The 14,193-nt window shown below is 38.4% G+C and overlaps 1 protein-coding gene across 3 annotated transcripts in view; it reads right to left on the reverse strand.

Moving 5' to 3' along the window:
- The window catches only part of BRCA1 (BRCA1 DNA repair associated), a 90,168-nt gene that overhangs the window by 50,016 nt on the left and 25,959 nt on the right, over positions 1 to 14,193 (reverse strand). For all 3 annotated transcript variants that reach the window (XM_058182898.1, XM_058182899.1, XM_058182896.1), the window contains exons 7-10: positions 13,847 to 13,955; positions 12,098 to 12,146; positions 11,209 to 11,333; positions 924 to 5,522 (exon numbers count right to left, since the gene is read on the reverse strand). In XM_058182898.1, the coding sequence (XP_058038881.1) occupies positions 924 to 5,522; positions 11,209 to 11,333; positions 12,098 to 12,146; positions 13,847 to 13,955 (4,882 nt within the window). The remainder of the gene's footprint in view (positions 1 to 923; positions 5,523 to 11,208; positions 11,334 to 12,097; positions 12,147 to 13,846; positions 13,956 to 14,193) is intronic.

The following is a 14,193-nucleotide window of genomic DNA, read 5'->3' on the forward strand; positions in this document are numbered from 1 at the left end:
AACAGAAAACAAGAAAAAAAATCTGTCTCTGCCTCCCAGCAATTTGCCCCCTTGCAGCAAACAGCAAGGTCAGCTTCAACACAGCCTGATTTAGCATGACCAGCTAATAGGCAGTTGGATCTGCCTCCTAGAATACCGCCTTTCAGCTGATCCAGGCTGTGGGGATCGCTGTTGCCGCCCATCGCTGCTGCCACCTATCACCACCACCTGTCCCATTTTTGGTTCGTTCCAGGCAGTAGGGATAGGCTGCGGCGGTGATCCCTGCTGCCTCGAACGGGCCAAAAATGAGAGGCGCGGAGGCTGAAAATGAAATGTACCGAGATCCAAAAACCAATCAGCTGCTCATGCTAAATCGGGGTGTACTGAAGCTGATCAGGCTGTTTGTTGCAAGGAGGCAGAAGCCAGTAGGTGGGGGCCGGCAGGGCTTTAGCAACATTCACTCTATAAGATGCAGATATTTCCACCTACTTTTTTTTTGACCGGGGGTGTGGGGTGTGTGCGTCTTATACACCAAAAAATACGGCAATACAAGTACCGTATTTCCCTGAAAATAAGACCCTGTCTTATATTTTTTTGAACCCTAAAATAAGTACTTGGCCTTATTGCCATGCGCTCAAAAACCGGATTGGGCTTATTATCAGGGGATGTCTTATTTTGGGGGGAACAGGGTCACAAAATAAAAGTCATTTATTACTTGCTCCAACCTCCCTTGATTTTATTTGGTGGGCAAAGCAAATCCATGTGTTACTTGTAAGGAATTAATAACCTAGTAAAGTTTGAGAATCCTTGGATTAATTCATTAAGAAGCACCAAGATTAATACATTTTCTCTGTCATTGGAGCTAGAAATGCATATTCAAAATTGCAGAAAGGTATTTAAAAATAAAGCAATTCTAGGTAATACTTGCAATGGCAATTTTGTACCTAAATTGGATTCTGAATGTGCATAGTCTTCTTGCTCACATTTTAGTTGCTCGGCATCTATAGAGACTTTATCACTAGGTGAAATGTCTTTGTTATTCTCACTGAGACTGGGCAATTTCTCTTTGGAATTAGAGAATGGGATTAAATCCTTTGAATTACAAGTCTTGTCAGAGATCACAGATACATTTGACTGAGAGGAAAATAAATTCAGAGAGAATTCTGATTCTTGGCTTTGGCAGATATCTTCTTTTTTGCGTTTGAAACAACTTCTGCTGCTGCTCTTTGATCCTAGCACCTCTTCTGGTATCTCCTTCTCTTTTACTGGGTGCGATTGTGTGCTTTGCATATTTATTAGTGCCTGAAAACAAGGAAGCTTTTCATCTTCACCAGAATCCTCTTCTGAGGATGGCAGCTTCTGTAGCAATTTCTGGTAAGTCAAAACCAACTCCTGACTCTTCAACGTGGGACTGCATTTGTTATTGCTGTCCAGATCTGTCCCATTAGTGGTTTGCTTGTCTACTTTAGCAGCCATGGCCAAGATGTCATTCTTATCCCAAAGATTTGGTGAACCCTTTTTATTTTTGGTAGGTGGGTCCAGCAAGTTGTCGGGTGTCTCTGACAGTTCAAAATGCTGATGCTCTTCTAAATTCAGTTGGGGAATCACGCTCTTAATCCCACCAGTGCTAGAAACATCAACAGCTTTTTCTGTGTCACTGTTCAGTTGCTTTTCTTCCATGGGGTTCTTCTTTTCAGCATTGGTGAATCCAAATAAAAATTGTACAGAATTTAAATAATGTTTCTTCATTAATTCTGTCTGAGGATTCAGATCCATTTTTTTGTTTTCAATATCTTTGAATTTTGCTTCTTGAAAGTGGACTGAACCAGAACTACTCCTATTAATATGGCTGAAACTTGTAACATGCAGACTGCTATTTTCAGAAAAACTGGATGTAGAAAATGTTAGTGTTTGGATAGAGGTACTTTTATTCTTGTCACAAGAAAAATCACATTTCTCTTTGCATGTTCCATCTTTATCCCCTTTGTCAGGGCTTAGCCGTTGCAAATATTTAATATCCACAGCCAATTCATTTACTGCACTTGGACGTAGCAAGAATGACTGGCGTTTGCAGCAGCCAAATATATTCTGCATGAAACCTGTATCCAGTTCACTCTCAGTTTCCAGATTCAATTCACAACTCCCTTTAGCTTTATTGTTGGTTTCAGGGGACTTGCAATTATCTGTGCAAATCCCATCACTCTGTATTATTTCAGAACTAATTGCATATTTATCAAGTTGATGTATCACGACCTGCTTATCCTTGAAAACTGTTTGTTCTACCTTTCCAGGATGAAACTGCAAGCATGAGCTCCTGTCTTGGGAATCTGCATTGTGGTTCTCTGCAGTTTCTTCAATATTCAGAATGTCTTTCCCAATCACATGAGGAAACTTTTCATGGTTAGCATAAACCATGTCTACATCACATAGGTGCAGTTTATCAATCATGCTGGTATATGAATAAGACTTTGATTTCTTCATATTTTTCTGCAGGACACAGGAGTCAACTTCTGTTACAGAGGAAGATAGCATTGTTTCTGAAAAAGAAATAGATTGTTTCAGTTCTCTCTCATACACATTTATTTTTCTCTTAGTTGGTTCACTTTGTCTCCTGGCGTCTTTTGTGAACAACTGACGCTTCCTGTTCCATTTGACCCTCGTCTGGTCTTGATTCATTTTTCTCAGCTCCTTAATATCCAGTGCTTCCTGGGTCTCCTCAGAGAGCATAGGGCTTTTATTCAACACTTGCCATTTACCAAGTGGTTTGATTAATTCTTTACTCCTCTTGTTCAAATAACTTTTTTTATTTTTCGTATCTGTTAGGTTCAATTCTGGTAACACGTGGCATTTACTCTGAGTTTGCTTATCTCCATCTCCTTTCAACATGGACACTGCTTCCACAACACAGGCTGTTTTTGAAAAAGCAGCTTCCGGTTCTTCTGCTGGGGATTTTTTAACAGCAGCAAAGGTTTGATCACTATTTTCCAAAACAGGGTCTTCTCTTTTTCTAACTAATTCCTTGTTGCTTGCTTTCACATCCTGATTTTTAACGCAATCGTTGAAATTTACTGGTATTCTCCTTTGTGCCCATACCTTTCTCAGCGGTTGAGAGATCTCAGAATCTGAGGAATCTGAATCTGGATCCTGAAGAAGCTTTTCATCGCAACCATTCACCAGTGAATTAGAAGAAAGGATATCCTTGCTTTTAGAAAACAACTCATTGACTTCATTCAAGCTTTGTCTCATTTTCCTCCAAGAACTTTCACTCAGACAGCTGTCAGGTATAGTCTGGGCCTGTAACTGGCATTCCTTATTTTCACATACAACTGACAAATTTCCAGCAGATTGTTCAGTGATAGTTTTTTCTCCATTATCTATCTGTTCATTTGTACTCATATTCATGGCTTCACCAGCCAATTGTACTTGTGTTATCCTGAAGAAAGAGGAACATCTATCATCCTGTCGGTAACTAACACCAGGTTGTTCCATGCAGAAATCTAGAAAAGATAACTCCTGTTGCTGTTTGACAGTCATGTTTCCCTCAACAACTTCTAAGTTTTCATTGACAGTTTTGGTACCATCTCTCTCATACACATTTATTTTTCTCTTAGTTGGTTCACTTTGTCTCCTGGCGTCTTTTGTGAACAACTGACGCTTCCTGTTCCATTTGACTCTCGTCTGGTCTTGATTCATTTTTCTCAGCTTCTTAATATCCAGTGCTTCCTGGGTCTCCTCAGAGAGCATAGGGCTTTTATTCAACACTTGCCATTTACCAAGTGGTTTGATTAATTCTTTACTCCTCTTGTTCAAATAACTTTTTTTGTTTTTCGTATCTGTTAGGTTCAATTCTGGTAACACGTGGCATTCACTCTGAGTTTGCTTATCTCCATCTCCTTTCAACATGGACACTGCTTCCACAACACAGGCTGTTTTTGAAAAAGCAGCTTCCGGTTCTTCTGCTGGGGATTTTTTAACAGCAGCAAAGGCTTGATCACTATTTTCCAAAACAGGGTCTTCTCTTTTTCTAACTAATTCCTTATTGCTTGCTTTCACATCCTGACTTTTAATGCAATCGTTGAAATCTATTGGTATTCTCCTTTGTGCCCATACCTTTCTTAGCGGTTGAGAGATCTCAGAATCTGAGGAATCTGGATCTGGATCCTGAAGAAGCTTTTCATCGCAACCATTCACCAGTGAATCAGAAGAAAGGATATCCTTGCTTTTAGAAACCAACTCATGCATGACTTTATCCAAGCTTTGTCTCATTTTCCTCCAAGAACTTTCACTCACACAGCTGTCAGGTATAGTCTGGGCCTGTAACTGGCATTCCTTATTTTCACATACAACTGATAAATTTCCAGCAGATTGTTCAGTGTTAGTTTTTTCTCCATTATCTATCTGTTCATTTGTACTCATATTCATGGCTTCACCAGCCAATTGTACTTGTGTTGTCCTGAAGAAAAAGGAACATCTATCATCCTGTCGGTAACTAACACCAGGTTGTTCCATGCAGGAATCTAGGAAAGATAAATCCTGTTGCTGTTTGACAGTCATGTTTCTCTTAACAACTTCTAAGTTTTCATTGACAGTTTTGATACCATCTCTCTCATACACATTTATTTTTCTCTTAGTTGGTTCACTTTGTCTCCTGGCATCTTTTGTGAACAACTGACGCTTCCTGTTCCATTTGACTCTCATCTGGTCTTGATTCATTTTTCTCAGCTCCTTAATATCCAGTGCTTCCTGGGTCTCCTCAGAGAGCATAGGGCTTTTATTCAACACTTGCCATTTACCAAGTGGTTTGATTAATTCTTTACTCCTCTTGTTCAAATAACTTTTTTTGTTTTTCGTATCTGTTAGGTTCAATTCTGGTAACACGTGGCATTCACTCTGAGTTTGCTTATCTCCATCTCCTTTCAACATGGACACTGCTTCCACAACACAGGCTGTTTTTGAAAAAGCAGCTTCCGGTTCTTCTGCTGGGGATTTTTTAACAGCATCAAAGGCTTGATCACTATTTTCCAAAACAGGGTCTTCTCTTTTTCTAACTAATTCCTTATTGCTTGCTTTCACATCCTGACTTTTAATGCAATCGTTGAAATCTATTGGTATTCTCCTTTGTGCCCATACCTTTCTCAGCGGTTGAGAGATCTCAGAATCTGAGGAATCTGGATCTGGATCCTGAAGAAGCTTTTCATCGCAACCATTCACCAGTGAATTAGAAGAAAGGATATCCTTGCTTTTAGAAACCAACTCATGCATGACTTTATCCAAGCTTTGTCTCATTTTCCTCCAAGAACTTTCACTCACACAGCAGTCAGGTATAGTCTGGGCCTGTAACTGGCGTTCCTTATTTTCACATACAACTGATAAATTTCCAGCAGATTGTTCAGTGAGAGTTTTGTCTCCATTATCTATCTGAAAAGATACATCCTGTTGCTGTTTGACAGTCACGTTTCCCTCAACAACTTCTAAGTTTTCATTGACTGTTTTGGTATCATCTCGGCTTCCTAGTTTTCTCCCTTGTAAGGCTCCACATATACCTAAAAAAGAAAAATGTCAACAAATTAGAGGCAGTTTATCTAATCCATTTATCACTCATATTCATCTCATCCTCCCTGCTGCTTGATTCATTATTATGTGTAATAAACAATACTTGGTCTCTCTCATTCCAAAAACTCTATTCATACCAATGGATCATTCCATGTCAAGTGGTCTGATTTCAGAAAACTGCCCTGCTCGACCATAACAGATTTCAATGAAATTTTGTGTGAATATGCACACATGCTCCCAATGAACATTGGTAAAGTGTTAGGTGTGCCAATGCAATACTTGCGGAGATATAGTCATTTGTGTGACCCCATACCGCAACCTTCGACAGTATGAGGTTCCAGCAACTTTAAAACATATTATCTCTGGCAATATTTTGTTGAGAGAAACAAAACTTGGTCATCTTGTACAACGTTTTGCGCTCTATTAAGCAAAATAATAAAAACATTCTCATGAGCAATTTCCATCTAGATAATCTGGAGCAAAGTTGACCAAAAATATTGCAGCTCAAAAAAAAGGTTAAAGTTTGGCTTTTTATATCTCTGGCAGGAAAGGTATGAGAAAGGTGAAACTTTTTGCATAATAACCTAGCAACACAAGATTTTTGAATATAAAATTTCATTCTCCTACTGCTTATTAATAGTTTACAAATTTAGTATAAAGTTGAAATTTTTTGTAAAAATGCCAAAAATAGGATATTTTCAGCCTGCTTTTACAAAAAAAAAGACCTTCTGGAAATTGTTAAATCATTTTCATAAGAAAGAGCATGTTTCAAACCCTCTAAAAAAGTAGGGTTCATTTTTCATTGCTGACATATAAAGCCCTAAAAATAGGAACAAAGTTAAACACTGCATTTTATTATTGTTTCATCTTGTTGGTTTTATATAGACATTATTACTACTATTATATTGTGTTGGTCCATGATAATAATAACTTTATGGTCATTGTACGTGTATACACAGTATACCCATACAACGAAATTCACTTAACATCCAAAGACCAGGTCCAACACACATAAAAATCCCCAAACAAACCCCCACCCATCACAAATTCCCCACCCCTAAACCACCCAAACATCCACACAACAGACCAAGTAATGCTGTCCAACAGCTCACTGATGGTGGCCCTTTAGTTCATTGTTGAGTGCAATTATAGCTCTGGGATAAAAGCTATTTAGAAAATGTGTGGTCCAAGTTTTAATTGTTCTGCCTGAAGGCAACAGTCCAAAAAGATTGTAAGCAGGATGGGAAGAGTCTCTGAGAATGCTATGGAACTTCCTCAAACAGCGAGATTCGAAGTGTCGTCCTGGTAGTTGGAGCCCGATTATATCCTGGGAAGTTTTAATGATTCTCTGTAGAGCTCATGACATTGTTACTAGCAGTTCAAGTACTTGAACCATCAACTCCATCATCATAGGGGGCACGCCTGATAGCCGTGCAATACCAGCCACAGGTGGGTTTCTTGGTTCAGGATCCCAAGCCTGTAGTTTGGTTTCTTCCTTGAGGTTCTAAAGCCTTGTGTGGGTATCTGTCCAGTTTCCAAGCCGACAATTGGGCAGCTTATCCTAGGTTCTGAAGCCTAGAGTGAGTATCTTATATGGTTCCCAAGTTGAAGTCCATATTGTTCATATGAACTGCCAAATTCCAACAATCGCTTATTTATTATTGAATTTATGTGCCACATTCTTTAGCATCACTTCTGGGAATTGATACTGTCGACTTGACAAAGTAACTACAGGCGCTGAAAGCATGCAAATAAGATGTGGTTCTGTAACTCAACAAACATCTTGTTTTTCAGGCCAAAATGAATGAGCAGGGCCTCGTGGATGCATAAATGTTACCAATGCATCATTTTTTTTTATCAAAATTTCCATGACGTTGCCTACCCACCATTTTTTGTCATAAATGCAGGCAACGTAACAAGCAGGAAATATGTTGGCCTATTTTAAATTCAGATCAATGGTATTGGGCATTTTGGCCACAAAGTTAATCATGTCATTTGAAACTTTGCTGACAGAAATCGAATTTGAATCAACTGGCAGAAACTTGTGCCAGCTATTGTGCTGCTAATTTTCCATCTTTCTTCTTGTAGCATCCTGCTTTCTTTGATTTCTTCCTTCGGAACATATATATATTTAATTTCCTGAATGTTTCACCATGTGATTTTGTTTCACGAAATTACTATGCAATGAAGTTGGCAGCACAACTAAATATTTGGCTGCTCAAGCCAGCCTTCAGCGACCATCAACCGACTAAAAGTGACACCGACAGATCTGTTCAACTTTTGCGACAGAAACATTCATGGAATTAAATTTATATACATTCCGAAAGAAGAAATTGAAGAAAGAAGCCTTTTTTTCGAGCCGCAATATTTTTGGCCAACTTTGCTCCAAATTGGAGATCGCTCATGAGAATATTTTTATTATTTCGTTTAATAGAGTGCAAAACGTTGTACAAGATGGCCAGGTTTTGTTTCTCTCAACAAAATATTGCCCGAGATATTATGTTTCAAAGTTGCTGGAACCTCAGAGTCATACTGTCGAAGGCTGTGGTATGGGGTCACACAAATGATTATATTTCCGCAAGTATTGCATCAGCACATGTAACACTTTACCAATGTTCATTGGGAGCATGTGTGTATGTTAACACAAAATTTCATTGAAATCCATCAAGCAGGGAGCCCAGACCACTTGACATGGAATGACCCCAATAGAAGATATTTGTAGCTCAAGGTTGAGCTATAGGGTCTTTGATGCTCTCTGAACTTGATTGTTTCTTTGCAGATGTTTTATTACCAAAGTAGATAACATCATCAGTGCTAAGCAGTCAGTGTAATGTTATTATTTGCTCATGTGGTTATTGCTTGCTTGCTGGTGAGGAACTGTTTTGGTCTTTTTGTTTCCTCTTTGGCTTTAATTGTCACTTTTGAATGAGAATCACTATGTACCTGTTGATGGCCAATTTATCTAGATGCCAGGTTCTAGGAATTCTCTAGCAGTTTTGGACTTTACATGGTCTAGGTTTCTCAGTTTCATATGGTTAAGTCCGGGGGTGAAATGCTCCCAGTTCGGACCAGATCACCCAATCTGGTAGCAATGGCGGCGGGTGGTTCGGAGAACAGGTAGCAAAAATCCCTGCGCACCCCCATGCCCGGCTGAGCCGCACGATCAGCAGGTGTTTTTTTTTTAACTTTTAAAAGCATTTTTTCTTTGGCTGAAAAAATGCTTTTAAAAGTAAAAAAAAAAGCCTGTGATGATCGTGCAGCTCAGCTGGGATTGTCAGAGGCTTTTACAACCTCTTTGGCCGAAGAGATTGTACGAAAAATTCTTTAAAAAGGCTCCTCTGATGATCCCAGCTGAGTTGCCTGATCATCAGAAGCTTATTTTTCTTTTAAAGGCAAAAAAAAATGCTTTTAAAAGAAAAGAAAAGCCTCTGACGATCAGGCAACTCAGCTGGGATCATCAGAGGAGCCTTTTAAAAGATTTTTTTCTATAACCTCTTCAGCCAAAGTGGTTGTAGAAAAAATGCTTTTAAAAGTTAAAAAAAAAAAGTTGGCTATGCCCACCCAGTCACATTAACACCACCAAGCCATGCCCACAGAACTGGTAGTAACAAATTTTACATTTAACCCCGGTTAAGTCTGTCCATGTGCTGTGAAATTAAGGAGTTTGACTCCTGTTTTTTCTTCTGGGACACCTTGGTCTTTCAGCTTACTTGGGATGTTTTGGATGGCTTTGGTTGATTTAGAATATAGAATAACAGAGTTGGAAGCGACCAGGGGTGAAATGCTCCCGGTTCAGACTGGATTGGCCGATCTGGTAGCTATGGCAGCAGGTAGTTCGGAGAACCAGTAGCAAAAATCCCTGTAAAGGTAAAAAAAAAGGCTCTGACAATCCTAGTTCAGCTGCCTGATTTTCAGAGCCTTTTTTTAAAACCATTAAAAGCATTTTTTTACAACCTATTCGGCTGAATATTCGGCCACCTATTGTGGCACGCAGAGCCATTTTTCCAGGCATGCGATCTGTCTCCCAACTCACCTGCAGCTGCGCATGCCTGTGCCCCCCAGCTGGTGTTCGGGACTCCTGTGTGCATGCGCGCACTTCAGGGGATGCAGCTGGTCTTTAGAGCTCTTCTGCATATGTGCACGCATTTGGGCATATGTACAAGTACTGGTGCACATTGAACGCATAGACAATGTTCGTGTGCGTGCATTGTGCATGCAAAAACTATATACATGCACAGATGGTGCAATTGTGTGCACAGCACATGGTGGGGCGCATGCGTGAAAGCTGTACACATGCACAGATGTGCATTTGTGTTTGCAGTGCATGGGGAGGAGCCGTGCATTAGCATAGATGGCACGCATGTGCACAAAGTGCACAAAGCACGGACTTGTTTGGCACACGGTGAGTAAAAGTTCCGCCACCACTATCCTAGGGAATTCCTGGAAGCCTAGCATTCAAACAAATTGGCCATCTGTCTAAAAGCCAAAAAGGAAACAAAAAGATAGAAACATCTCACCTCAATGAGCAGAAATTAACACCAAAATTAACACTGGACAAACAATTAGGAAGTAAACAATGGGTGCAAGGATTAAGAGTGACAAATTACTGTCTGACCTCAAGGGTGACTCTAATTTAAAGGAAGATTTGTGATCATTAAATGCAATATTATTATTCTCTGTCATGGTGCTCTATATTCCATTTTAAGTTTCTTTTCTTTCTCTTTCAGAAGGTGTGGCTATTGCCGTGTGTCCTGTGCCAGATTGTCTAACTTGTATTTTTTGTATTTTCTTCCCCCTTTCCCTCCTTCCCAGGAGAGAGAGGTTGTTTGAACAAGCTATCTCTTCCTAAATTGCTTTTCTTTTCCAAGAAAGCTATTCTTCCCTGAAAGATGCTAACTACTGTTAGCTTAATTCTACAACTTTTATTACTTAATTAATATCCAGAGCTAGTTTCCACTGCCATCTAATATTGGCATGGCTTCTCTTTTGTATCCTAAACAGCCAGAAATATTGTTGCCAAGGTATTTCTTTTAATGTGTACTCCTCCATTGTATGTTTGCTTACTGTCTTGTAATCTCTTCCTTTCCAAATAATGTAAATACAAATATTGATTTCCCTCTCGCTAATTATCCCAGAACCAAGGTGAAGTTTTCAAAAAGGTGAGAAATGGGGAAAAAGGACTATGAGATTTATGTCTTTTTTCAGTTTTCTTTTGAGTCAAATTCCGTAACATGAACCTTCCTTACCATTAAGAGTTCACCCAGCTGATTGGGATTGCATCCTCCTAATATTGTCATTATTAAAGGGCACTTTCTTAAACCTTTTTAAAGCTATACTAAAGCTTCAGCATCTCTTGGTGTTCTTCTTTGGTATCTGCCTTGCAAATTATAAATTTGTCAATACACAGATTAACAGAAACACTGTGACTCCATATGCATTATCCTAGGACAACAATTCTTGACTAATCTGTGATACATGGAGTTAAGAAGGGAAGTATGTTTTCTCGCCAATGTCAGGAATAAACTGATTTGCATGCCCAAGGTCAATCCCCTGCATACTGCTTTTGCATATCATAAAAAATGGCCACCTATAAAAATGCAACTCAGCTAACTATTGGACTCCTGTATTTAGTATCCCACCAATAAACCATTACCATCTATGGGGAAGCACTCTCACCTATATTTAGGGATGGTTTAATTTTGGCACTTGTTTCAGGACGTTCTATGTGGCAAGAACTTTGGCTCCAATTCATAATATAGTCTTTATCAACTTGAGATGAGGAAGGACTTTCACAATCCATCCTGTAGAAAAGAATGAACAAAAATTCTAGAAAATTAAAGGTCTGAAAAGTTCATAAAGTTATATTCAACCATGAATACTATGTAAAAAAAACCCAAAAACTAAACAATACCAGGTAAGATATTGATGGCACTTCCCTATTTTGTGACTAGGAAAAGAGGACCTCCCACCAGCCCTTACTGGGCTTGATGTTCTATTAGCCTGCCTCTCTGGGAAATTCCTCCTACAAAAAATGAATAGACTCTTTTTATCTTTCTACTGTATACTATTTAACTATATTCTCATTCTTTCATGTCGTTTTAAAAAGATCACAAGTGAAAAAGTAAAAAGTAAATGAAATCTCCTAAATAACGGGAGTGTATTATCTGGACTTTGCCAATAATATCCAAATTACTTTGGCATGTTTAGAAAATGTAGATAAATGCTGAACTAGTAACATTTAATCAAGCTTAGCATTAATGCAATATTACCCAGTGGGATCAGGAATCAATGTCGTTTATGTTCAAGCAAATCTCCTAAGTAATATAATCACATTGTTATGTCCTTTTCCACATGTTTATAAAATTCCTAGCTAGGCAAAGTGGGAAAAATACATATTCTCAGAAGTACCTATCACAGAAAAAGCTACTGCCTCTTCTTCAGAAATTGTCTTTTCATGATATAAAGAATATGATATCTCCTTAATAGGTACCCTATCTAGTATTTAATAACATTTCTGACATCCCAAAATATGCAAATGAAACAACTCCAGTGAAAATTAACTTACCAGTTGACTATGTTCTGTTCCTGAAAGGTATCTTCAGATGACACTGATCCTTAGATGAGGAAAGTTTGCAATTAGCACATTTTTCAGAAAGAGGATTCAAATACCAGTGTTATCATTTAAATAAAGCAGGATCACAGCCACTTTTTTCAGAGGCTAAGGGGGCTTTTTTTTTTGTTAAAAATTGGTTTTTAACTAGGCTAATGTTTTGTCAAATATTCTATTTCTGAGGTCAATGTTTTCCAGCAAATACCTCTTTAAATCCAAGTTAATCAAATCAGAAATTATAAAAAACATTTAAATCAAAGCTATCTGCTGGAATGTGAACAGTGCATCTGGAATAGGGAAGAGAAAAAGTCAATTTCGGTAGGATATGGACTACAGCAACCATCCTCAACTTGTTTTTCAACTGATTTGGGACCGTATCTCCTGTAATTCCAATGATCATAGGAGTTGAAATTCCAACATATATGTGGAACAATTGATGGTAATGCTGGAGTTGGGAAATCAAAAAACTTCACAGAGTAAATTAAGGGATAAGCAAATAGAAGAGGTAACAGACCCTTGTAATAGAGTAAGAGAGAGAGCAAGAGAACTGGTGCCTGTAATGGCTCTCATACTGGACTTGAATGTAACGAAGACTTATAAATCCCAGTTCAGCTATGTTATGGGTTGTCTATTGGAGATTCTCAATAATTCCCGTCATGATTGTCCCAAAGGTGCTTTTCCAAAAGGCAACTGGACTTTGTTTTTCTTTCCCTTGAAAATGTTTCTCTTCTCATCCAAGAAATTTCTTTAGTTCTGACTGAATGGTGAAAAATGGAAGGATTTATATTCTTTGCACTCAGATCCTTCCATTCCCCATCACTCATTTAAGAAGCTTTTTGGAGGAGAAGAAAAACATTTTCAAGGGGCGGGGGGGAACCTAAGGAAATCCAGCTGCCTTTTGGAAAAAGACCTCTGGGATGTGTGTCATGGATTTTTTTTTTAACCATACTAATATAATGGGATCCAAACACAAGAGTCAATAACCACATAGAGCTCCCGAGACACCTCACACAATCAATTCGCAAGAACATCTCTTCCTCATAGGCACTTTCACCACAGGCAACTGTTTCTTATGAAAGCTTTTATAGCTAAGGGCACTGTGTTGGCTGGGGAAAGGCTTAAAAGAGACAGGACAGAAAGCAGCACAGGTGCTAGCTATTATTCTGAGCAGCCTGCTCCCCCACAAACTTTATCTTTCCAGTAGCTTTGGCCAGGTGGAAAGCTAATGATGTTCTTGTTAGCATTATTAATTGCATCATAATATTATTAGAAAAATAAAATAAAGGAAATAAAACAGGAAGATTTAAGAAGATAAAAGACCATGGTGCCTTAAAATTAACCTACACAGAATGAAAGCATTTTTACAGGCAGTCCTCAACTTATGACCACAACTGAGAATAAAATTTATGTTGCTTAGTTAGAAATTTGTTAATTGAGTTTTGCCTCAATTTATGACTTTTTTTGACTCATTTGTTAGGTGAACCATTGCAGTTATTAAATTAATAACACAGTTGTTAAGTGAATCTGATCTCCCCATTGACTTTGTTTGTCAGAAGGTTGGAAAAGATCATGAGTCGGTTGTTAAGCATCCGCATGTAAATCACATGACCATGGGGATGTGCAATGGTCATAAGTCACTTTTTTCAGTGCCATTATAATTTTGAATGGTCACTAGTGAGGACTACCTGTACTACCACTACTTACTGTGCTCCTTATTGATTTCCAAAACCATAGTTTTACTAGAATTTCTTTTGTTTCTGAAGAAATATTTTGATTCATTTTTATTGTTCTGTGACAAGATTGGGTTATGATCCTGCCAAGAAAACAAAACATTATTACAGAATAATATTATTAAAACATTGTTCCTTTAAGATCCTGCATTGCTCAATTTTACTATAGACGTTTTTTTAAATATATGTATTTGGTATTTGCAGAACTTTTGCATTTTTCTGTGGCAAAATGAAGAGAAGTGTCACATGCAAATAGTTTGACCTAGAGGGGGAAAACATCAAATGTGAGAAGCAGTAGTGGGTTTCAATTTAGTTTGCTAC

The sequence above is a fragment of the Ahaetulla prasina genome, chromosome 4 (genome assembly GCF_028640845.1).
Source record: "Ahaetulla prasina isolate Xishuangbanna chromosome 4, ASM2864084v1, whole genome shotgun sequence".
Taxonomy (NCBI): Eukaryota; Metazoa; Chordata; class Lepidosauria; order Squamata; family Colubridae; genus Ahaetulla; species Ahaetulla prasina.